The sequence below is a fragment of the Pelodiscus sinensis genome, chromosome 1 (genome assembly GCF_052426305.1).
Source record: "Pelodiscus sinensis isolate ZL-2025 chromosome 1, ASM5242630v1, whole genome shotgun sequence".
In the NCBI taxonomy this organism is placed as follows: domain Eukaryota; kingdom Metazoa; phylum Chordata; order Testudines; family Trionychidae; genus Pelodiscus; species Pelodiscus sinensis.
The window spans coordinates 315335932-315363228 of record NC_143052.1 but is presented as its reverse complement, the minus strand read 5'-3'; the positions used below and the strand labels follow the sequence as shown (position 1 = coordinate 315363228).

Sequence of the window (27297 nt, the reverse complement as noted above, 5' to 3'; positions counted from 1 at the left end):
TAATACAGGTAATTATTCCTATCAAGCTAAATGAGCCAACATAAACAGGATGGAAGGCCCCAAAATGGACATGATGCTGTTAGCTTGTTTTGCTGAAATTGTGATGTCTGCTGTGAGATGACTTCTTCCTTGTGTTGGCACAGTCTTTGGGATCTAAGTTAATTAATCTGAAATCACAGGAGCCAATAAGAAAAACCATGCAGCCTGTCTGATACCAGCCAGGCCTTATCAGAGCGAGGCCCCTTTGGAATGTAGTTGCCAGGACAACCAGGGTCAAGTTAACTGCTGTCTGTGTGCTTTCCAGGCCTGGCCTAATGATTTAGGATTTGAGTTGTCAGTTCTCAGCAAGATACCATGTACTGCCTCAGTTTACCCTACAGTGGCAATAACATTCTCCAGGAGAGTCAGTGAGATTGCAGCCCTTATGGCAGACCCTCCCTTCACCATCTTCCATAAAGACAAGGTCGTCCTCTGACTTCATCCTAAGTTCTTGCCTAAGGTGCTCTCCCCGTTTCACTGCAGTGAGCCTTATTAACTTACCAGTCTTCTTTCCAAAACCTCGTGCAAACCAACCAGAAGCCACACTCCACACACTTGATTTACCGAGGGCCATTGCATTCTACCTATAAAGAACTAAGCAAATCTGAAAAACAAACAGGTTATTCGTGTCAATTGCTGAACGATCCCAGGGACTCCCCATCTCTTCCCAGAGGATCTCCAAATGGAACATAGAATGCATCAGACTAGCATACTCAATTTTTGGCAAAGACCCACCTGCACAACTTCATGCACATTCCACCAGGGCCATGGCGACATCTACCACTTATACACAAGGCATCTCATTGTCTAATATATGCAAATCAGCCACCTGGTCCTCCATTCACACATTTGCCACTCACTGTGCCCTGGACTCTTACGTATCCAGAGAAACCGTGTTCGAATACACAATTCTGACTGCAGCTCAGAAGAGTATTGCACTGTCCGAAGCTCCCACCTCCAGTGGATAAACTGCTTGGAGTCACCTAAGGTGGTGCACCCTCAGGGACGCTCCTCAAAGAAGAGAGAGTTACTCACCCTCTGCAGTAACTGACGTTCTTTGAGATGGCTGTCCCAGTGGGTGCTCCACCACCCATCCTTCCTCCCCTCTGCTTCGGTACTATCTTCTTATTTCTCTGGGACAGAGAAAAAACTGAAGTGATCACATCATGTGCATTAGCTTCCTAGCGCTTCTGTGCATGTGCGAGCTAGCTGTCAAAGCCACTGCTATAAAAAACCTTCTGGCTAGGCCAAAACACCTAAGGTAGAGCACCCCCAGGGATACCTATCTCAAGCGTCAGTTACTACAGAGGGTGAGTAGCCCTCTCATAACGACTCTTTGAGAATGGTTATCCAGGCAGTTATTCACCCACCTTATAATAGTCTTAAGTGATAAAAGTAATATACATCAATTCTGTTGTGCAGCAGCAGGCACAAAAATGGAGTATTACAGATGGCTTGGCTAAGTTCTCTTAGAGAGCGCTAGAACATACTTATGATATACAAAAAATCCAGTGTAGTAGCACCTCTCTGTTCTATTAATGCAACATAACTTCAATGTCAGCCTCCCCATGGGAACTATGAAGAAACTCCACTTAACAGTGTGAGGCAGCAGCTTTCGTCATGCCATGTGACTATGACATTCTTTGAGCAATTCTTGGTATACTGGAGCATGTTTCCTGGAAGTTTTATGGTGAACTTATCCTTTTTTAAAATATGTGACAGTTTTTAAAGATGTTCAGTTATTTTATGTTGGACAGTTGCAGTACCATGTAGTTTCTTATTTGTGATATTTTAATTGATTTGTCTGCATGCTTGGGCATCATAACTCCAGTATTTTCTCTATAGCCTTATAGTTAAGTGTTGAGCCAAATTTTGGAAGCTGTTAAGAGTTTCTGGTTTGTTGCGAGCCTGTACCTCAGCTGTGCTATCTATGATGGGTACACTAAAAAGCCTGTACTGGTCATGTTGTCAGTAGGATTGAGAGGACTGTGCAAGTTGTTCATTAGTTTATTTTTCTCCTGGCATTTATTCATTTTTCCAGTGCATTCAAACATGTATCATGGTACCACAGAGAGTTTGTACTTACCCAGAGCCTCTCCTATATCAACATCATATTGAGATCTGAAGACAATGAGGAGATAAGGGAAAAATGACACATTTGTGGTTAGCTCTGCCACTTTCATGCTGGACTTTCTTTTTTGCATTTGAGCTCATTTTAGTCTGTTCTTGATTGAAGCCCATAAATTGACAGAGCATTGGATAATTCTTTGCACTTTGAAGGCTTCATACAAGTCATGACTCAAATTATCCATTAGACTGATAGTTTTTGGCTATCTCATCACTGAAGACTACTTCTGTTGTGATATTAATGAGCTCCTGTCTGTCATGCTGATGGATTGCCAGTGCAAGTAAACTCATACTGCAGTTTAAAATCACCTCTTCTTGGGTTTTAACAGCACCTAATTACTCTAGGGGACTCTTGGTTACTCCTGGGGAAGTCATGTCATCTGTGCTTAACGTTTAGTTTGAAATTCTGAAGAGTTCTGGGGTTGTCAGGAAATACTGGGAAAGATTATTTAACTTTTCTTTTCCGCGAACTACCAGGCAGTCATTACAGAATTGTCTAAATCTAAAGGGAGAAGTTTTTCACAAACTGGTCTAATACTGTCAAGTGCAAATTCCATTTAACAGTCCTAAAGTATTGAATAAACAGCAGAAAAAGCCTCAGCTATCTTCACGAATCATCACATCATCCCAGAACATATCCAGTATCATGTTCTGAACATTAACTGATAATACAGTACAAGTTGGACCTCGCTGGTCTGACACCCTCGGGACTTGAATGGTCCCAAATAAGGGGGTTTGCCAGACCAGGGGAGGTCCTTTGTCTCTTGACCCAGGCTACCAGCGAGTTAGGATGCCAGCCTACTCTCGCTGCTGCCCCAACTCTCCAGGGCTCTCAAGATGCCTCCATCCCCATTGCTCCTGGGGCGCAGCACCATGATAGGAGCTCCACAGCTAGAACAGAGCTCCATAGCTGCCGTGTTCTGGGGCTGGAGCCGAAGCTGTGTGGACGAGGCGGATAGGACTAGATCTCCCTTGCTGCCGGTGGGGCCAGAATTCTCCGCTGTGCCTGCCTGTTCTCCCCCCCCCCACCCCCTTCCCCAACACACACACATAAACTGGGGATACCAGCTGAGTCACTGGTGCCACCTACGGCGCTCCTGCCCTGCTGCCAGACCTCCCTGTTCCTGGGTTCTGTGGTCCAGGAACATCTATGGTTGGTGCTGGACCATGGATGTTTCCAGACAAGGGAGTCCTGGTTAAGAGGGTACAACCGGTGCTGTATTTGAGGGCCATAATATAACTGCATGTTTGACATGCCTATGTTAAGGTATCTTTTTAAAAGTTGATTTTTAAACACTTTCTAAAATATATACCTACATAATTGTTCTAAGTTTGTTTTAGACCATTGTGTTTGTAGGAGCAAAGGCTTTTGAATGATGCCTAAATTGACTCATTTCCAACAACATTGTCCTATCAAAATTTCCCCCAGTTAGAAGGCCTGTAATTGGGAGCCGTGAGCAGATGAAAGAACTTGTCCTCCTTGCTGTGCCTCAGATGGTGACTTTATGGAAATTATGATTCTGTAGATCTTTATGAATAAATGAAACCTCCCTTATATTTCTATTATTAACTTGCCCACAGAAATACACGTGCTCCCAGGCTATGCTGCATTATTGTACTATTGTTCTTTGTTTATATTCCCACTAGGATTGGTGGTGTCCCTGTGGTGAGGCCACCAGAACAAGCTGCTCTACAGAACTTAGTGGTAAATGACTTGTGTGTGTTTATAAGGAAGCCTGATCCACGTATAGAGGCACAACTCAAGGATATTCCTCCGTTAGCAGTGCAGTGCTCACTGAAGGACATAGTTCCCAAAAACTCAGTAAGTAAACGCAGTTTGTATAGTTTTAAGAGTTTTTTTTCTTTTTGGTTTTTTATTATGGAATTAAAATTAGTCCTATTTTCACAATTTTCCAAAATACCCCCCCCAAAAACCCCACAAGATAAAATTGGTGTATACTGCTTAATTCTTCAAGTCATATATTAAAAAATAGGCTTATTGTTGTTTTCCAATGAATATAACGAGAGTTTAATTATTTTTAAGATATGCCAGTGGCTCTGTAATTAGTGCTTTAAAGAATGTATTACCATACAAGATTTATACTTGAATAATTTGGGAGCTGTTCTTGAGATGTCCTTTTCTCACAATCTAAAAGAGAAGTGTATAATTAACAGTCATAGTCCTTGATTGACTGATAGACATGCCCCTGGCACAAGTTGTCTTTTGAAAAAAAAAATCAATCAAATAGGCAATGGTATAGAACGGCCCACTTTTAGAATAGTTTTGCAATTATCTGATTAAGCATTCCCTTTTTATCAAAAATCTGGTACCTCTTACTTTGAAATTGGTCTTGATATTGCTAGATATTTCCTTATGTCTCATTCCCCCCACTTGCTACTAACATTTGTTTCTTAACAAAAGGACATAAATTGTAACAATACTTTCTTTATTACTTGCTTAACTTGTGCTCATGGAGTTAGCCTCATTTGAGGAATGTTGATTCCATCTTCCAGTTATGAGGGTTTAGAACCACATTTTCAGTTTCTTTTTAAATGTATCACACACACAAAGGGAAAGAAACCCACACATGCAGGAGAGCATGACTGTGTAGGGAAAGTGATTATATTAAAAACATTGTCAAATGTAGACTGGAGACTAAACATATAGATATTTGTCTCCCTTACTTGAAATAGTTGTGTATGACAAACTTCATATACAAATGTATTTTTTTCTTTTAAAATTACATAGTTTAACATTTTTCTTGTGTAAAACAATAAAAGATAAGTTACCAATTATTGTGAAACCACCTTCCACTGATCTTTCACTTTTACAGCTATTTCAGTTTACATCACTTTCTGTAAAGATGGCCACTTCCAGTATTGGGCTCAGAAAAAAGAAATTGTCATCTAATATTAAAGTATTACATTTAACGTGATGATTTTTATTCTCATCTTCTTGGGTCATAATTTGCCCTAGATTTTGAAATGCAGCTCGCATTGATTTAAACAGAAGTGATAAACTGATAGAAAATATTGCATGCTGCTATAAGTCACCCCAAGGTTTTACAGTTTTTTGAGGAGTGTCCCTCTGGGTGCCCCACTTGAGATGAATGTGTTTCCCATGCTCTAGATCAGAGTTTGCACCAGGGAATGTCTGTCATTCAGCAGCTGTGCTCATCTGGGTTGTACATGTATTCTCTACTTTTTGCACACTGTTGGTCAGTGCTGCCCAACTTGACACCCTCTCCCCACCCTTGAGTTCCTTCTCAACTGTCCTTGCCCTGAGATGGAATTCCCAGCAGCATTACAATTGATAATCTTTTTTGTCTACATAGTGTTAGTACACTGAGCTGAAAGGTATGGACAAAACACATCCCTCTACCTCTTTTGGCATCTCTCTCTCGAAAACAAGGCTGTCTCCAGCCCGATTCTTAACCTTGGCACTGACAGCTGTGAGGGTCAGTATCACGGACAGGCCCAGCACATCGGGCATGGTACCACCCAAGATTCTGGCACCACATAAGAGGGTACACTCAGAGCCCAAACGAAAACAAGTGGCACCGTCGGCCCCAACTGCACCGCTGAGCCAACATAAGCACTGCTCAACTCTGAAGCCGCCAACTCAGTCGGTATTCGCATCGGCACCTAATAGACCCCATACCGAGATGCTTCCTCTTGACCAGTTGGTGCCATTTGCACCAATGGCACTGAGTAACATACGTACCCCGGTACCAACCCAGGAGCATCCATGACATAAGTCTCCTATCAGGAGCAGTCATACACCAGCACCATCATCTCCAGATTCCTCCATACAATCGGTGCACTCCCTAAATGAAGCCAGCACCAAGCCACATGGCCACTTTTCTTCCCAGCATTCCAGGTCAGCACTGAGAGCTCCATCCTGGGACATTTGGCCTAATATATAAGCATATCCTCCACCACAACCACCATCACCACCCTGGTGTGCGCATCATTACACATACCCGTTGCCCCTTTACCCTGGGCAATGGCAATCATGGGAGTCACGTCCTCATTGGAAGAGCCATCATACTGCACCTTCCACAACATCAAGAGTACCACCTTGTTCTCCCAACCCACGACATCTATAACAGTACTTCACTCCCCAGTCCAGACTGAGATGGAGGACTCTTTGTCTGAGGGCGAATACAGGTCCCCTGTGCATAATTCTTTGTCCTCACCAGACAAGATGGTTATATCCATCACCCCGCCACCAACCAATGACTTGAAGTTCCTAGAACTTTTTAAAAGGGTAGCATTAGCACAAGAGATTTACAGGAAGTTCTGGAAAAACAGTATTGCCTCTTGTGAACCTTGCAACCTCTTCCAGGATCACCCTCCCCATGGACAGAGCTATTATGAACCCAGCAGACAACATTTGCCAGACCCTAGCATCCATCACTCCAACCAACAATAAAGAGCAGACCTAAAATACTTCATCACACCAAAGGGAATGGACTTCCTTTTCATTCACCCTCCACCAAACTCCCTGGTAGTCAATTCCATTAGACACAGAGCTAGACAACCCAGTATTAGATCAACACCACAAGACAGGGACCACAAAAAAATGGATATTATGGGTCATAAAGTATACTCCTCGGCCACCCTGCTCCTTAGAGCAGTGAATTATACCACCATGCTAGCGGATTACGACTACTGTAATTATTCCAAGCTTCAAGAGTTTATACAATACCTACCTGAACACAAGAAGCCTGTCCTTCTCAACATTATGCAAGAGGGCCATACAATTTCTCGCACCGCACTACAGTCCACAATGGATGTAGCAGACACAGCTCCACACATCACAGCCTCATCTATCGTGATGTGAAGAATATCCTGGCTCCAAGCATCCGGGGGTTCCGAGGGATTTGCAGCAGAAGGTTGAAGACCTACTCTTCGATTAAAATCAATCTCTTTGCTGCAAAAACTGATGAAGGACTTAATTCGATGAAGGACTTCAGTACCACCCTAAGGACCCTGAGCATGTACACGCCTCCATTTAAGAGAGCCAGATACACCAACTACCTGAGACCCAGGAAGCCATACAGACAGCAACCAAGGTATGACTTCTGACAGAAACAAAGGCCCCTACGACTGAGGCCTCAACACCAGCAACAATATCAAACAGCAGAAGCCCAATCTTCTACATCCAAACAGCAAATTTGAAGGTTCGTTCGGGAGCCAAAAAGACCCTTTCCTTGTGGTCACACCATCAACCAATTATCCACAATTCAACTACCGCCTCTGCCCCTTTTTTCAATAGTCGGCTCAAATAACATTGGACAAATGAGTCCTAGTGTTCATCCACCATGGTTATTCCATCCCTTTCATTTCTCGTCCTCCTACCCATCATCCCTTCTCACGAGACCTTCCTCAAGCAAGAGGTGCTTCACCTCCTCCAATTAGGCACCACAGAACCAGTACCAACAGAGTTCCATGGTCGAGGGGTCTACTCAACTTTTCTAACACAGAAAAAGAGCTGAGGATGGAGGCCCATTCTGGATTTAAGGAAGCTCAACAAATACATTGCTTACCAACAATTCAAGATGGTGACCCTACCAACAATAATTCCAGTATTAGATCAAGGAGTTTGGCTTTCGGCTTTCGACCCACCAACAGGCGTTTTCTACGATTCACAGTTGGCCATTACAAACACTGAGTGCTCCCTTTTGGCGTTTCAATGCTCCCAGAGTGTTTTCCAAAACTCTAGCAGTTGTAGCGGCATGCCTATGTCATCAGGGAGTCATGATATTACCATACTTAGATGACTGTCTCATAAAAGGCACATCCTGTCAAGAGACAAGGGACGTGATCGAGACTACCACGAACCACCTGCTCTACCTGGGCTTCCATGTAAATGACGAGAAACCCACGCTCCATCCCACTCAGGCGTTGGAGTTTACAAGAGCTCGTATCGATACTGTCAAAACCAAAGCGACTCTTCCCACACATGGATTCGACACCATATGCAACCTCGAATCCACACATCTTAACTGGAGTTCCATTCCATGAACCGACCTTTACACTTACCATGATGACCAGTGCATCACTCGTACAATGGGGTGCCCATCTGGGAACCCTCACAGCCTAAGGCAAATGGTCCTTTATAGAGCAAACTTTCCATATCCACCTTTTAGAACTGTGAGCAGTGCGGTACCCAAGCCAGCATTTCCTACACCACATAGCAAGCAAGACTATCAACATTGACAGACAACACCACTTGCATGTATTGTATCAATCAGCAAGGCTGTGCATGATCCCCATCCCTGTGTATGGAAATTCTCAAACTATGGAACTGGTGCCTTCCACACCAGATTACCCCTATTGCTACTTACCGCCCAGAGGTGCTAAACGTTACAGCAGACGCCCTCAGCTGCAAGTTCTATGTCTAACATGAATGAGAGATAGACACACAAGCCCTCAATTACGTGTTCCACCAATAGGGTCAGCAAGACATAGACCTTTTCACAACCAGGAACAATCGCAAAAGCCACCTTTAGTGCTCCAGAGCAGCCTTAGGGAAGCACTCCCTTGGGGATGTTTTCTCCATCAAATGGGATGCACCGTTACTCTACGCATACCCACCTCTCCCCATGCTCCAACAGGGTCATCATCAAAATCAGAACAGAATGAACTCATGTGATTCTCATCACACCAGTGTGGTCGAGACAAACATGGTATCCTTACCTCCATAGAAGGACAGTAACAGATCCACACGCTTTTCTGCTTTAATACAATCTTCTCTCCCAGAATCACAGTGGAATTCTCCATTCCGAACCACACAAACGCCACTTTCATGCCTGTCTCCTTCATGGCTCCAAGATGCCAAAAATATCTGCTCAGAAAGAGTAAAACAGATATTAATCAACAGCAGAAAAGAATCCATCAGGAAAACATACACTTTCAAATGGAACAGATTTACCCAGTGGCTTAAACGTATTCTCACTACACCCCCTGAAACTGCCCGCCTCCCCCTCCTATTGGACTACCTCTTGTACCTTAGGGAATGTCTACACGAGCCCCTTAGTTCGAACTAGGGAGGATAATGTAGGCATTCGAAGTTGCAAATCAAGCCCGGGATTAATATATCTCACGCTTCATTTGCATCTTCCCAGCCAGTTGCCATTTTTGAAATTTACAAGTCCAGACTAACTGCCCGTGTCTACACACAGCAGGGACCCAGTAGTTCGAAATAAAGCCCTGGTTCAAACTACCTGTTATTCCTCCATTCCTATCTATGAAGGTCTCCTTTCTCATCACAATAACCTCTAGCAAGAGATGGGGAACTTGCTGCCCTAATGGTGTACCCCCCCCATACAATTTTTAGCAAGGACAGAGTGGCACTCTGTCCTCACCCTAAATTCCTCCTGAAAATTCTTTTTCCCTTCCACATCAACGCACCGATACACTTACCTGAATTTTTCCCCAAGCTGCACACTGAGCCATCACACGTGGCATGGCATCCGTAGAGCGCTCGTGTTCTACATTGATCGTATGAGAGCCTGGCGAATGTCTCCTAGACTCTTCCTGTGCTTCACGGAATGATCCAAAGGACAGGCTATCTCTTCTCAGAAGATCACCAAGTAGATCTCTTCATGCATCCTCACATGCTACACCATCCAAAACAAAAAAACACCTGGCACCATCACTCCCGATTCCACCAGGGCCATATCCTTTACAACCACCTTCCTCTAGAATGTACCTCTCCAGGACATTTGCAACTCAGCTACTTGGTCATCAGACCACACATTTTCACAAACGCTCTGGCATCCTCCATCACATCATCCATGGCTGTGGGACAAGCAGTATTATCCTTGGTGATAATGACAGGGTTCCAAACCTGCCTCCAAAGCCAACTATTGCTTTATAGTCACCCATAGTGGAGCACTCACAGGAACACTACTCAAAGAAGAAAGTGTTATTCACCTTGTGCAGTAATGGTGGAAACCAACTCCCAAGCGAAACTAAAACCCTAAACGAAGTTTTACATAGAGAAAGCTCATAAGGTTAGTTCTCTTTATTAGTGAAAGAGAGAGATACACAGTTGTTGCTCTCTTCCCTTCCCCCCATGTAATAATTATTTGCACTGGGTCTGATAATAAAAGTGTTTTTATTAAATAGAAAAAATAGTCTTTAAGTGGTTGCAAGTGAAAACAGATCAAAGTAAGTTACTAAATTAAAACTAATAGAAAATGCATAGTTAATTCTAATCTGCTAAGAAACTTGATACATGGAGATTCTTACCCTAAACAGCTGTTCTTATTTCAGGTATAAGATTCAAATTGGAGTTGATCTCTTACTCTGATCTATAATCTTCTTCAAAGTTCTTTTATAACCTCTTAGGATGTGCCAGGCAGTTTCAAAAGACAGATGAAGACAAAGGCTGATTGCTTAAATTGACTTCCGCCTTTCTATCCCCCCGCCTCCCTCCATCCCCCAGTTGGGAATCCCTTGTTTTGCCTCTCCCATCCAAAATTACCAGGTGCAAGATGGATTCTAGTAGCAGGTGGCATGGTCACATGTCCTTTTAGGACCAATCACAGTTTGGGCTTACAAGACAAACACAACTATTCACAAGTCATTAATGTGAGTACTGAAACATTAAATACCTGAAGTGTACTACTAATGGTCCTCATTAACACATTAGAACTATAAACCAATTCAAACTTCATATTTCTAGCTTCACATACAAGAATGATACATGAACAAAAATAGAATATATAGATATAGCAGATTTTAACTATAAAATTGATATGCTACATGATCTGTTATTGCATAAAGCATCTTTGAGTTATGTGTCTTCATATTCATAAGCCAGTTTTCCAAAGCATGGGGGAGTGTCATGGGGTGATTAATATTTTCCTATCTTCATGATTGCCTACTAAAAGCTGCCACCCAAGAAAAGGTATTAGACATTACTCAAGGCATAGTCTCTATTTTTATGGCTAGCAATACAGAGAAGCATACAAAAATAAATACTGACACCTGTGCAGAAACTGGATTTCATTGGGGCCCATCTTGAGGCTCTGGAAGCCAAAGCATCACTATCACTAACCTGTTTAATCAGTATAGCTGGTCTGATCTTAATAATACTGAATAGCTTACAGATATGGGCATGGACCTGCCTCCAGCTATTAGGTCATATGAAGGCAACCACATTTATGGTACACCGTGCATGCACTGCATTTAGGTTTGCCTAAGAATCATTTATATTTCACAGTCACAGCTTGAATAAGTGCCTTATCATGCCATTCAAAGTCAAAGACTGCAGTGGTGGGTTCAGCCCCACAATGTGTGTGTGAGAGAATATCACTTTGCACATACTCCTCCTTTTCATGATACTCGCCATACTCTTGAGGCTGGTGGGGATCACTTATGGCACTATGCAATTCAGGGCAGATTATCCCCTTCAGAGACACTGTAGCACTTGAAAAATTGCAACCTGTGTTTGCACTTCCTGACCATGACCAAGAATAAGGCATAAGGTTAATGATGGATAACATTGCCTACCTGTTCTATATAAACGGACAGGCCAGGCAGAGCAAAATCACACTCTTTAGATACTGAAGCCATGCAGTTAAGGAACTGGTGTATCCAGAATAATGTCAGATATCAGTTTTGCATCTTCCAGGATATCAAAACACTACAGTGGATGCATTGAACATGTATTTTCTCAGGACCATGAGTAGAAGTTAAGCAACACACTTCTATAGAACATAATCATTGGGGACACCCATCCATAGTCCTCTTTGTGACATTCCAGAATTACAAATTCCAGGATATCAAAACACTACAGTGGATGCATTGAACATGTATTTTCTCAGGACCATGAGTAGAAGTTAAGCAACACACTTCTATAGAACATAATCATTGGGGACACCCATCCATAGTCCTCTTTGTGACATTCCAGAATTACAAATGCCAGAAATTCTGTTCAAGAGCAAGGAAGGGGTTTCTGATTCCTGGGAGATGCTGTCTTCTCAAATGAAACACGACTGTGCTATACATGTTTCCCTCTAGCTCCATGCTATTAAATGCAATGTGCAAAATAAGAACCAACAAGACCAAAGTCATCTTGATTGCTCTGATGCGTCTCTTACAAACTTGATAGTTGTACTGGTTGAGGAGGGCAAGTGTGTACACTATGCATTCATCCACTTCTGCCAAATCTTCTAATACAGTATGCTGGATAGATTTACCCCCTAAACCTGAAGAGACTTCACCTGAGAGCATAGCTCCTGGATGCTTCCATCACGATGAATTGATGTACTTGGAACAGGTGAAGGACATATTATTAAACAGCAGAAAGACATCCACACATAATACCTACATTAATGGAAGATATTCAACATATGGTGTTAAAATGAACAAGCCAAGAGGCCCGGCCCTTTCAACGCCCTTACCAATGATATTTGAATACATATGGGAGCTATGGAAATCTGGCCTTTTGCTTAGCTCAGTCATAGTAGACTTCACAGTTGTTACCACATTTCACCACAACATGGATGGGATATCCATGTTATCCAATCCTATCAGCAAATATTTTCTTGGGGGTATCAGTAATTTCTACTCTGAAATATATGTACCTTTTCCACCTTTGGAGTTGATCTTGGTACTGTGCTGCCTTACTGAGGCCTCATTTAAACCAATTAGCAACATGCTCTCTCAAATAAAAATAGCTTGTTCATCGTATTTAAAATTCTGTGGAATGGCTCTAGTCTATTTTTTAAAATGTTTATAAAAACAGTATTAAGAGACTTTGGAAACCAATGTAAAGGTTTGCCTGAAGAAAGGTTGAGAGAGAGAGAGGGAAAAGATACCCCATAGTTTGACCAGTCCACGACTTCTGGGTGCCACGTAGTCTACAAGTAAATTCCAAAGAAGGAGAAAAATATGTTTATAGTGGTTCAAGAGAGTAAAATTATAAGTAATGAAATTAAGCAAGTGAGAATTGTAATTTAAATATCAGGAAAATCAAATGATGAAATCTTAGGAAGGGGAGTAATCTATAAAAAAGCAAAGAAAAGATCATAAAAGGAAGTAATGAAAAGATCTTTGATGAATCTGTTTAAAACTAGGCCTGAAAAGAAACATAAAAATACACCATAGAGAGCAATTCTGCACTGTCAAGGTTATGGATTAGATGGTCTAATAGGTCTTGTCAATGTTTCAATATTGGGTGGGAAATTCTGGCTTCACCAATGTCTTCGGGAGTTTTGCCACTAACTTCAGTGCAATCAGGATTTCATTCTGAGTGTCATTTCTATGTATGATCCTTAAGAATACTATTTTTCCCCCAAACAGAATGAAGGTTGGGGAGAAGAGATTAAAACAGAATTTTTGAGAATGGTAAATAACAAAGCTGTTATAATGAAAGTATTTAGAGAAGAAAATGGTGTGCTCATTGTAGATCTGAAGAAACCGCCAGTTAATAAAATAAGGAGTGACATGCCAGTATCTCTTAAAGATGCTTTAGTTTTTACAGAGTTAGCAAGGTATGTATCTTCTTAAAAGGACTTTAAGCATTTATATTTTTCAAAAATACACCAAAAATTAAAGAATACTAGTTTACATTCTATGAATTATGTTAATAAATGCTATACCCATTTTGCTAGCTCAGAAACTCATTTGATTTGTTAGACTTATACCCAAAGAAAAAAATATTTCTGAGCTTTCAAATAATATTTTTGTTCATAACACATAAATTGACCCAACAGACTGGTGAAATATATTACTAAGTTTAATGGCCTTGAGGTTTTTATTTTTTGTGTTTTCTTTGTAAATGTTTAGTGGTCATTAAAACAAGGATTTTTTTTTTAAAGAAAAGGGGATGATAAATGAAAGATGCTTTATCAACTTTCTCCTGCATATACCTAGTTGCAATAATAATTACCTGTTAATGAACAAGAGAAAGTAAATGTTTGAAAGAACAGTGTTTTATTCTAAGTAGTTAACTGTAGCCTTTCACTTCTAACCCACTTAAATAATGTAAACACACAATGAGTAAAAGATAGTCACAGTTTTGGGGATGCTCACTGTTAATGGAAAAGATTAAATTGGTGCACGGCACTACAAATAGCAAAGTTCAAGAGTGGTTCATGTGCAGCAGTACTGTAACAGCTAACTGTGCATGAAATTACTGGCTGATTGAGAGAGTTGCCTAATAAAAAGTCCATTAAGCCTTTCATAGAAAATTCAATACAAAGGTGCCTTTCATCTCCAACTGCTTTGACGGAATTTATTCACAACTATTTTTCTTATTAGGTTTCGATCACAGCTTCCCAGCCAACTGGAAAATAATATGGCATTACAATATTGCCCCCCCACATTGCCACAAGAAATGACAGAAGTCTCCATTGTAGTTTGTCATATCAATAGTCCTAGTGATTTCTACCTTCAATTGGTAAGTATTTAATTAAAATGTTGATTAAAATTTTTGGTCTTTAAATAACCAATAAAACATTAAGCTGCCAAATAAGATATTAGACTTATAATAATCAGTTTCTAGCTTTCCTCCACTCCCCCTGGGAAAAAAAGTTCTATTCAGTTTTCTTATACCCACCTATAATACAGGTGTATGTATGTGCTAAATGCAAGGGGATTCTGATTCTGAATAATAAAAGAGGAAATGAGGAAATACTTGTTGTGGCACTATGCCAAGTTCATAAACAGCATCATGCTAGTCTGGGTGTGTGTCTCATGAATCAGAGAGTAGGGATGTTAAGGACTAGTCAACTATCTGATAAGCATTTGTTTATCGAATAGTCTCTCAACTACTTGGTCCCTCCCCCCCTTGCTACCTCTATAAGATAGAGGCAGCAAAGGTGGGAGAGGAGTATTTCAAAGTGGTAGCTCTGCACAGCTGAGCAGCAGATCATCTGTGCGGCGCTGCCCCTTTAAAATGCCACTTCAGCAGACCCTGGGTTCTGGGGAAATGTCACTCGGAATCCAGGGTCAGCTGGGGACTCCCCAGCTGATCCCAGGTTCCTGACAGCTTCAGCAAAGCCTGAGGTCAGCTGGAGAGTCCCCAGCTGATCCCAAGCTCTATGGCTTTGAAATGCACAAGAACCCCTGCTGGGGACTCGTGTACATTTCAAAGCAGGCATCTGCATGCAGCCCAGAGGCAGCGGGACTTCCCGCTGGCCCGGGCTGTATGCAGAGTTCCACATTTCTCCTTTGAAATGTACAAGAGCCCCAAGAGGGGCTCTTGTACATTTCAAAGAAGGAATGCAGAAGTGACTATCGACTAGTCGAGTAGTCAGTGGAAATTCCATTGACTACTTGATAAGTCAACCGCATTATAATATCCCTATCAGGGATTGGCTCATCCCTTCTCTCCTTCCCACCCAGACAAGTGAGGGATGGGGTGATATCAGGCAGGAGCTGCTAGGGCAATGTTGCCTCCCCCTCTGCATGTAGCATGTGTTCATGGAAGAGTGAAGAGGTGTAGCCACTTTCCCATTCCCTTTCTTGACCACAGCATGGGGAGAAAGTGTGGATATTTCATTTTACCTGTTCCACCCATTTCTGTTGCCACTGTACATCACTGTTCACGATGGGTTGACTAGTTGACTCTTGCCTGCTTGAGGGGATGCTTCAGTTTTCTGCTGGCAAGTAGCCATTTTGGTTTTTGTTTGATTCTTGCGTAATGAACTAGATCTCTTACAATCAAAGAGACTGAGCTGATAATTAAATTTTGATTGGGGACTGGAAGCGATTTTTCATATGGCAGAATTGGTAAACTGCTGTTTGGGGTCTTTAACCTTCCACCTGACGTCCTGATGGTCTGACCTTAGGATTTAAATTGTTTGTCACAACTGGTAAGTTCCATGCAGTTGGTGGGTTTAAAAAGGATAGAGAACAGGCTCAGAACACAACATTGCATAGTAAAGGGGCAATCTGGCGCACAACATGGCTCACTTCATCTTTTCCTGCCTGGAGGAAGAGAACAGTTTGCCTTGGGTAGGCCTGAGGTAGAGGGGCATTAACCTCATACTCTCTTGTAGGTTTGTAGGGCCATTGGTTCCAAGGTGAAATCCTCACTGAAATAGCCCTGTTGCATAGTTCATGTAGCGGATCTCTATTTCGTTAATTGTTTTAATTAAGTTTGGTCTCTCTTTAACCATACTAGAGCATATGTGTGTCTGTTTTTGTGTCCACAGTGTGGTATTAGATAGATAAACAGAGTATATCAAAAATTGTAACATTGGTTAGTGCACTTACTTCCTTTGTGACAGTCATTGTTTTCTGCAGCCTTTGAGCTCAAGTTCCCTTCTGGAATTGCATGTCACAATCCCAAAACATTCTGAATGGGTATTGTTTGTTCTGATTAATATGATACTATAATAATGGGTTTTTATTTGTTTTTCATTATTTTAGATAGACAGTCTGGACTTTTTAGTTCTCCTGAAGAAAATCGAGGAAGTATATAAAAATGATGATGGAGAAAATCTGGAAATTCTCTGTCCTGTTCAAGGCCAAGCCTGCATAGCGAAGTTTGAAGACGGTGTTTGGTACAGGGCACAAGTTACTGGTAAGTATGTTAGTTACTGATTTGACTGAGGTGTTGAGTCAAATAATTGGAAGTGGCATTTGATTACACCCATATACTGAACTTGAATGATAATAGTCATGTTTATTGCTGCAGAAATTAGTAATAAAGACCAATACAAATAGTCATCTTATAAACTGTTTGATATTACTTGCTTTTATTTGGCTACTTTGCTATTAATAATTGTTTGCATATTTTAAAGTATTATAGATGGAACAAAAGTTTTTATACATACATAGAGTAAAATTTCAATAACAAACGTAATCATAATTGTCATTGTATAAAGCGCCCAGTCCTCTGTAGTACAAAGTCTTTGAGTGTAGCAGATCTAGAAGAGCCATAAAAAATAGTGGCTGCAGCCTTCTGATACGGGTGCAGCTGGTGGCCACTTTGTCCCCCTTGTCATTGAGGCTGATCTGAATTACATCTCAGCTGTTTGTTTATTTATTTTGTATTACCATAGCATCTAGGAGATCTAGTCGTGAACCAGGACCCCACTGTGCTAGGCAAAGGATCATCTGAGTGTTCCATGCACATGCCTAGCCTATCCCATATATAACAAATATGAGGAGCTGATATTAGGATCAACTTTTACCATATTAATTTACCCTATGATTTTTCCTTGGTTTAAGGGAATTGTGACTGACTGTTAAAGCCTGTAGTAGTTTTGCTGATTTGCAATCTAAATTATTTCAGAATGTGGTACGTCATGTACACACAATGTATGCATACATCTATCTTTGAAATTTTGGCCGTTGACATTAATATATCTTACATGTGCTTACTTACATGAACTTCTTATTTTTTTACCTTGATATTGTGGTGTTTTCTGAAGGACTGCCAGGCCATCAGGAAGTTGAAGTTAAATACGTTGACTTTGGCAACACTGCCAAAATAACTCTTAAAGACATGCGTAAAGTTAAAGATGAGTTTTTAAGCCCGCCAGAAAAGGTAAGTTAGGTAACTGTTGTCGTCATGAATTGAAAAGCTTATCATTTAGTAGAAGCAAAATGCAGGACAATGTAGCACTTTAAAGACTAACAAGATGGTTTATTAGATGATGAGCTTTCGTGGGCCAGACCCACTTCCTCAGATCAAATAGTGGAAGAAAGTAGTCACAACCATATATACCAAAGGATACAATTAAAAAAAAATGAACAAATATGAAAAGGACAAATCACATTGCAATGTGATTTGTCTTTTTCATATTTGTTCATTTTTTTAATTGTATCCTTTGGTATATATGGTTGTGACTACTTTCTTCCACTATTTGATCTGAGGAAGTGGGTCTGGCCCACGAAAGCTCATCATCTAATAAACCATCTTGTTAGTCTTTAAAGTGCTACATTGTCCTGCATTTTGCTTCAACTACCCCAGACTAACACGGCTACATTTCTATCACTATCATTTAGTAGAATCTCAAGGGTTTCCTTTGTTAGGATAATATAAGTAAAGACTAAATCTCGGGGCTTTTAAAACTTAAATTCATTACAGTGTAGCGTTTAAAAATTCTTTGGTTGCATGTGAGATGGAAAGTTAGCTCTTGTATTTGTTTTTGCCACTAGTCTTCAGATTATTTCAGATATTTTAGAATCTAAGTCAATTTTCACAGACCTCACTTGTTCTGTAACAACACTGTCAGCTCAATTTTGTTTGTTTTCACTATTTTCAGGAAATTTTCCCATATCTGATAAAGCACCCTTTTAGTGACATATCCTAAATTGATGGGGCTCTTTTAAGGGCTTTTATGCTTTTTAATATTTGTAAGAGTCTTTTCAGAAAGGGAGAAATTGATAATTTGAGGAACAGCAAAACTGACTACACAAAAAGTTTATGAAATATGTAATGTGGGAAAAGGAAATATTCTAACTTTCAATTATAATTTTGTGTTACCCAAATACAGCTGCTCCCCAAGTTACGAACAAGTTACGGACCAACACTGGGTCTGTGACTCGAAGTGTTCGTAACTCGGATCCCATAGAGTTACATGGCGACCGCTCTGTTCGTAAGCGCGGATCCCCGTTCGTAACTCAGAACCTCATTTACGACTGCTTTTGTCGTAAGTGCGGATGGTCGTAAGTGGAGGTGGTCATAACTCAGGGAGCGGCTGTAGTACAAAAGTTTTCAGACAATGTTTTTTTCAAATTTGTGTTCCTTAAGCCATTATAAGCTGCACAGATAACTCCTATAGTTAAGCTTTCCCAACACTTTCTATTACAACCAGCTAAAAACAAGATCCAGTAATTTTGCCAAACTTTTACAGAAACTTTTTTTGGGGGGGGGGAGGATGACATTTCAGCTAAAGTGATTTAGTTGTTATTGAGAATTTATTGCTCATGGCAAAATATTTTTATTCCTTTTGTTGAGTATCTGTAGAGCCTCCATGGTTTTGAACAAGGACTTGAAATGTTGCGGGGGTGGAGTGTTAGCTCGCCTTTTACTGTTCTGTGACAGTTTGTCCAAATCTGGCTTTGTTAGAAGACTGAAAAATCTGAGGACACTTATGCTCAGTAAAGACTTGATATTGTTTGGCAGCTAAGTTATCTGATATGAAAGGCTGGGGAGTAAAAGGGAAAAAGAGTCTATAATCACTAGAATACATTTTCTTAAAGAACAGGAATTCCTGAGTCTTGACATTCCTCTGCTATCTAGAAATAGCTGTCAAACCCACTAGCAAAGTCTGTCTGTCTCCGTCCCCCTCAAGTGGCAGGTCCATGGAGAAGATAACAGCCTTCTACTGTTATTTGCTACTCTGTTTCAAATGATGGAGAATTTAGTCCTAGGGGAATTCTTCACCAGAAAATTAAAAATTATGTGCCCAAAATATTAAAATTCTGAAAATCTGCATATTTTATTTCTTAAAATAACAGGATCCAATCAGGCCAGTTTAATTTATTTTAGTAATTTTATTTAAATTACAATATTTAAATGGATGGAGAACAAAATTGGGGAGCATTGGAGAAAATTCCCAAATCCCTCTATTACCTACTGTAGCTACTAATGACTCTTTACTTCTAGTTATTAGTCAACAAATATGTGCAGCCATATGCTTAGTGTTATATCATAAGCAGATGAAGAGCAAGGGAGGGCTGGGGACTCAAACTTACAATTTATATTGAATACTGGCCCTCTCTAGAAAGGTCAGTAGCAAACAGTTCATGGATCTCATTTTGACAGAAAATTTTTTTATCCCCAAAATGTAGATCACTTCTAATCACTGAAGAACCATAAGCATTTCTAAGGCATTTGTAAGGCCACAGTGTCTTCCTTACCCACATGCAGAATATGTAGGGCATATAGACTATGTAGCTGTGTAGGGCATCCAGAAATGTGGGGCACCACTGGGTCTTAATGTCTACCCGCCTGCCTTTTCTTTCCCTGTTCTGTGGCCCGGTGCTGAAGGGTGGCAGACAGGTGGCCTCCCTCCTCCTGGGGGGTCGGAAGACCCACAGCTTCTCTTTCCCTCCTCCCTCCTCAGGAGTCTGGGAACTGCACCCACTTCCCAGTTCTCAGGGGTTTGGTGTGGGAGCCGCATGCCCTCCCCATATTCCACCCCATCATATGTCCACTTGATAAGAGACTCTGCACCCCCAGCCCACTCACTCATACCTCCCAACTTGAGACCCTGCACCTTCAGCTCCTGCACTGACCACCCAGCCAAGACGACTAGCTGCTCTGGGTGCCCAAAGTGACCTGCCTGCACTGCTGGGGAGAGACTCATGAGTGGTCTTGTGGATTCCCTTTATTTCCCCATCAGAAGTCATGTTTCTGTGGGAAAGCGAAGGAATCTCTGGAAACCATGAATTTAACACACGAGGTGACACAGAATTTCCCACAAATAAGAATTGTGAGATCTAACTGTTCCTTTTCGAGTGGTCCCCGTGGGTGCTCCACTCATGGTGTCGGGCTCGTCCCACACCGCAGTTCGGATGCTTTGTATAGCTGTTTCCAGCCGGGTGCACATGCGCAGGGTGCAGCTCGTGCCATTCGCGCTCTCTGATCTTCGCGGGCACTTGGCTTCCCTGTCAGTTCCTCTTAACCATCCCTGAACGCAGAGGGAGCTTCTGATCTCTCTCCTCACAGTAGTTTCATTCCCTCAAGGAACCTGTAGTTAGTTAGTTAATTGTATATAGTTAGAGTTCTTTGTTGTTTGATCTTATCTACTTAAAAAAAAAAGGTGGGGGAAGAAAGCAAGCCTCTTAACACCTCATTAAAGCCCAGGCTAACAGCAGCTCCCTGCTGTTACTAGCTGAGGATAAGTTTAAAAAAAAAAAAAAAACCCTCTCAGAAGGAAGCTGACAAACACCATACCTGGGTCTCCAGGCTTTAAGAAATGCAGCCTCTGCAGCGAGCCAATGCCTACCTCAGATGAGCATTCGCTCTGTATATGTTGCCTGGGGGAGAGCCACACTCCCCACACCTGTGGGCATTGTTCAAAAATGACAGCCCATACTCCGTGAGACAGAGAGATGAGGCTCAAGATGTTTCACCTTGATAAGGCACTGGATCCCAGGGCAGAAACCTCTGAACAGCGGGACACAACCCCTAAAAGAGGGATTTCGTCCCCGGACTTGAGAGAGAAAAGGCTAAGGATCTCCCCAGCTAGATCGCTGCCACCCGATATATTGGTGGTGGGTGATTGTGCTCCCTCTGAATCTGTCCCACGATCCTCTTCATCAGGATCAGGGACGAGGGAGAATAAGGCTGCAGCGCCTCAGAGAGCGCATTCAGCATCGGACGCAGCCTTGGTGCCGGCAAGCACAGCCTCTGCTAAGAAGCAGCCGGCACCGCACCGCTCCTCAGCAAAGCCCCGCGGGCTGCGGTGCCGCCTCAAAGACCTCTACGGGCACCAGTATCTCAGCCAGCAACTTGCTGGCGCGGAAGTCAGCTGTGGTGCAGACAACCTATGCGCATAGTCAGATAGTACCTGCATTGCTTTCTTCCCCACAGCAGGCAGCTGTTGACAGGAGCATATCCCCTGCTGTGCCTTCTGCATCAGGGAAAACCCCTCCCGTGCAGTCATCCCCTCAGCCAATTATGCAGATGCCCAGTGGAGCTTGTCAGTTACAGGCAGCCCCAGCACTGGGGGAGGCAGCCTCCCAGCAGCAGCTGATAAGTATACCGGCATCGGAGCAGCAGCCAGACTTAAGTGCTCTTTCCCATTCAGAGGTGCCTGTACCAGTTCGGGGACGGAGCATGCATCTTTCTCCTTCCCCAAGATTTTCACCTGGCCCCTCTCCTCCAGGAGGGCGTGGCTCGTCTCGGCATCATGGGTACCGACGTCACAGTCCCGGGCATTATATTTATTACAGAGGGGACTCTCCTTATGGCCACCCCCATTATAGGAGCTGCTATAGACGTCCATCCTATTCTCTGTCATGTGACCGTTCTTATTATTACGTTCCACGCAATGGGCACGACAGACAACATACTAGCGATAGATCATCTAGGTGCTCATCTCCTCGTCCATCAAGGTGTTATTACAAATGTCATCGTTCTCCTCCGTGCTCACCACGGTCACACTCCCGTCAGTATGATTTCCAACGCCCTTTGCGCTACAGTTCACCTTTGGTGAGGCACCCTCCAGCCTATCAGCACTGTGACCGGGACCTGGCTTCTCCCTCACGCAGTCGAGCGGGAACATCACGTCACTCAGTCGTGGAAGAGGGCCAGTTGTCTGACCAGGATGATCATCAGTCTGAAGACCCAGCCCCTGGCATTTCACCTTGATCTTCACATGTGGCAGTCTTTCCCCCAGACTCATCCCCACCGGATGATTTTAAGCAGTTTCAGGATTTATTTAAGCGGGTAGCGCAATCCCAGGAAATACAGATAACGCAGTCCCAAACTAAACAACACCGCCTCTTGAAGAATTTGCACCCCAGACAGAGGTCTGCACCCTTCTTTTGCGTATCTCTAATTATGCAGCGCTATTATCGAACCATAATTTTGACAACTATGAAAAAATATCTCAGCTGCTCCAATGCCTCCCAGAGAGCAAGCGCCCCCTCTTATAATCCCTAGTGCAGGATGGTTTTACGGCATCCAGGGCGAGTCTGCAGATCTCCTTGGATGCAGCGGATACAGCAGCTCGAACCATGGCAACTGCAATAACAATGAGGCGCTCTTCTTGGTTGGCCTCTGCGGCGGTCCCAAAGGAGCTCCACACAAAAGTCGAGGATCTCCCCTTCGATAAAAACAAATTATTTGCAGAGAAAACGGATGAGATACTCCATTCCGGTAAAGATTCTCGGTCGACGCTCCGCAACTTGGAAATGTATACACCTCCCTTTTGGCGCAAGAAGTATTACCCATATCAGAAGCGGTATAATTATCCTTATCAGAGGCAACACCAGCAGCAACGAGACCTAGATCAATCACGCCAAAGACAGCGTCCTCAACGCAAACGGTCCCAACCACTCTGCTCAAACAGCCAGCAAAATCCCAAACAGCACATTTGATGGTACGGTCAAGGGCTTGCAACGACTACCTTCTGTGACGGCTCAACAACACCGACAAAACATTCCTCTGTTTCACCATCGACTTTGACCTTTTCGAGACCAATGGATGGCAATTACATCAGACCGTTGGGTATTACAACTGGTGGCATCTGGGCTTGCTATCCCCTTCATTACCATACCACCCACAAATCCACCAACCCCATCCCTTTTCAGGGACCCCTTTCACGAGAGCCGCTTAAAAGAAGAGGCACAGCGTTTGCTCTTCGTAGGAGCCATAGAGCCCGTACCCCCCCAGTTCCGAGGAAGGGGCTTCTATTCGAGGTATTTTCTCACAGAGAAAAAGACCGGAGGATGGAGGCCGATCCTAGACCTCAGAAAATTGAACAAATACCTTCACCATCAGAGGTTGAAGATGGTCACCCTTGCCAAGATATTACCGTCACTGGAGATGGACGATTGGTTCGCAGCCCTTGATCTACAAGATGCCTACTTCCATATAGCCATACACCCAGCTCACAGGCGTTTCCTCCGTTTCACTATCGGCAATGAACATTTCCAGTACCGAGTGCTACCGTTTGGCCTTGCGTCTGCCCCCCGGGTGTTTTCAAAAACTCTGGCGGTAGTAGTGTACTTGCGACGCAGAAATGTGATCATATTTCCGTATTTGGATGACTGCCTCATAAAAGGCAGGTCCAGTCAAGAAGTCCCAACACATGGTGATGCTGGTCAGACAGACATTTCGCTCACTTGGCCTCATAATCAACGACAAGAAGTCTTCGCTGGATCCCACGCAAGCTATACATTTCATAGGTGCACGCCTCAATTCCATCACGGCCCGTGCATACTTACCCCGGGAGCCCTTCCAACTTCTGCACGATCTAGCCACAGTAGTCATCCAGGCGCCTACGGTTACGGTACTTACCTGTCTCCACCTTATGGGCCATATGGCCACTACCACCTCTGTGGTTCAGCACGCCAGACTTCATTTCCGTTGCCTTCAACATTGGTTGACTTCCATGTACATCCTGGTGAAGCATTCCATGCACAAAATAGTAACTCCTACTCCTCTAGTCCGCAGATCTCTGAGTTGGTGGTTGCATCCAGGAAATCTGCTAGCAGGAGTTCCGTTCAAATGTCAGCAACCGTCGATCCAGTTGACTACGGATGCCTCCCTCTTGGGCTGGGGAGCACACATTGGAGGTTTCTCCGTACAGGGCAGATGGTCTGCACCAGAAGCCCTCTCCCATATCAATCTCTTAGAGCTGAAAGCCGTATTTCTCGCCTGCAAGCATTTCCATTCACTGATAGCTGGAGTAACCGTCCGTGGGCTTATGGACAACATAGCAGCTATGTACTACATCTATCGGCAGGGAGGAGCGCGATCACACTGATTATGTGCACAAGCAGTCTGCCTATGGTACGGTTTCTTATACTCCAGTTCCAATCTGGTAGCATCATACTTACCGGGTACGAGCAATGTCATGGCAGATGCCCTGAGCAGAATTTTTCCTCAGGATCACGAGTGGGAAATTCGTCCCGACATCCTGGAAGACATTTTCCGGTTCTGGGGGATGCCACAAGTAGACCTCTTCGCGACCTACAAGAACAAAAAATGTCATCTTTATTGCTCCAGAGGGGGCATGGGAAAGGACTCTCTGGGCGATGCATTACTAGACCGTTGGACGGAAACTCTACACTATGCATTCCCACCAACAGTGCTGATCCCGAGAGTAATTCAGAAAATCAGAGAGGATTCAGCCCATGTCATTCTTCTAGCGCCACCCTGGGCAAGACAACCGTGGTATCCATTCCTCCACAGAATGTCCCGATTACCACCACACCCCTTACCTCTCCTCCCAGACCTCCTCTCCCAGAACCAGGGATTACTGCTTCACCCCAAACCAGAGAACCTTCACCTGACAGCGTGGTTCATAAGTGGTTCGGGGTAGATGAGCAACTCTGTTCAGAAGCGGTAAAGGCTGTATTATTGAACAGCAGGAGGCAAACCACAACTGCTCTTATGTGGCAAAATGGAAAAGATTTGTGGTTTGGTGTGGCGAAATTGACACTCAACCGCATTCTGCACCAGTGCATACGATCCTTGATTATATTCTTTGCACCAGTCGGGCCTCTCTATGTCTACCCTACGCGTTCACCTCTCTGCAATTACCGCCTTCCATTCTACCATCGGAGGTCATTCGGTATTCACTCACCCTATGACAAAAAGGCTGCTTAAGGGGATAGCTAATATTAAACCCGCACGTAGGCCCATTCCTCCTTCTTGGAACTTGGATCTGGTCCTTGATGCATTAATGTACCCGCCTTTTGAGCCTTTAGCCACCACTTCGTTACCAATGCTCAATAGCAAGGTGGTGTTCTTGTTGGCCATTACATCTGCCTACAGTTTTTACCAAGGACTCAGTTGCTCTACGTACTCATCCAGCCTTTATTCCTAAGGTTGCTACGCAATTTCTTGTTAACGAACCAGTCGTTTTGCCTGTTTTTTATCCTAAGCCCCATACTTCAAATCGGGACTCCTTACTTCATACCCTAGATGTACGTCGAGCATTGGCGTTCTATATAGACAGAACACGGGCCTGGCGTAACGCTGATCGATTAATAGTGTCTATAGCAGATCGTTCCAAGGGCAATGCATTGTCCTCCCAACGCCTCTCTAGTATCATAGTCTCCTGTATCACCATGTGCCATACAATGCGCAACAAGCCACTCCAGATTGTACCTAAAGCACATTCGACGAAGGCGGTGGCAACTTCCACTGCTTTTGCCAGAGGAGTTTCTCTGCCAGAAATCTGCAGAGCAGCCACATGGTCTTCCAATCTGACTTTTATGAACCACTACGCAATAGTGCACAGATGGATACCTGAATCTTCAGTGTCTTCAGCAGTGCTTTCAGTCATTGATAAACCGGAACTCTGGGAACGCACCGGGAGCACTGCTACGAAGTCACCATGAATGGAGCACCCACGGGGACCACTCGAAGAGGAACGAGAAGTTACTCACCTTGTGCAGTAATGAGGGTTCCTCGAGATGGTTCCCTGTGGGTGCTCCACGCCCTACCCTTCCTCCCCATTGCGGAGTTGTTTTCTTGTTCTTTGTACCCCTTACAGATACAGAACGGTGAGAGGAACTGACCGGGAAGCCGGGTGCGCGCGAAGATCAAAGAGCGCGAGCTGCACCCTGCGCACGTGCACCCGGCTGGAAACAGCTATACAAAGCATCCGAACTGCGGTGCGGGACGAGCCCGACACCATAAGTGGGGCACCCATGGGGACCCATCTCAAGGAACCCTCGTTACTGCACAAGGTGAGTAACTTCTCGTTTCTTGCTGGTGATGCATCTAGTGTGTCAGTATGGTCCACATAATTACATTTTGTGTGTTTTATTTTCAGTTTTAAGCTTTAAAAGCCTTACATTATTTACAAAACATAAAAGAACAGAAGGTTGCAAAGGCAATTGTTCATAAATTAGGAAATGCCAGAATTAAGGCTGTCAGTACAACCTTAATTTGGCTCATTGGCATGTGTGAATTCTGATAGAATCTGTATTGTGTGATCACATATTTCTTCTGAGTTCCGGTCCTCTAAGCAACTACATCCAGACTGAAGGGACTTCCCTGTGAGTTTCAGTATTTGTGGAGTGCTTAATTAAAACACATTTTTCTTCTATGCAGTGTATGTACTTTATTGAAGATGATTATTTTTATATTAAGTGCCTAGTGATCATGATTACCTTGATATCTCCAGTGACTTTATCTTCTGTTAGTTGTTACTATTATATTATGTCTGTTGAGGGGTTATATCCTTTCCCTGTTTGTAAATAGATTGTGGGAAACAATGGGCACTTGACTGTAGGCGTATAAAACTTCTAGATTATTTCTCAAAATGTCAGAAGACCAGCTTCATTGCAATTTGAATTCATTCATTCTAGGAAGAAAAATAAAGATACTATCTAATGGCTATTAGTCAGTCATCTCTTCTTGTTAAAATCATTGTCAAGCAAGCCTCTAGCAAGAATTATCATAATTTAATCTGCCTCTAAGTCATGATCTTCCTTCAACAATATTATCCTATTTATTTTTCT

The 27297-nt window shown here is 43.0% G+C and overlaps 1 protein-coding gene across 2 annotated transcripts in view; it reads left to right on the top strand.

Moving 5' to 3' along the window:
- Window positions 1-27297, top strand: part of RNF17 (ring finger protein 17) — a 218453-nt gene that overhangs the window by 106901 nt on the left and 84255 nt on the right. For both annotated transcript variants that reach the window (XM_089775614.1, XM_089775613.1), the window contains 5 exons: window positions 3814-3988; window positions 13489-13679; window positions 14449-14587; window positions 16564-16717; window positions 17571-17686. In XM_089775614.1, the coding sequence (XP_089631740.1) occupies window positions 3814-3988; window positions 13489-13679; window positions 14449-14587; window positions 16564-16717; window positions 17571-17686 (775 nt within the window). The remainder of the gene's footprint in view (window positions 1-3813; window positions 3989-13488; window positions 13680-14448; window positions 14588-16563; window positions 16718-17570; window positions 17687-27297) is intronic.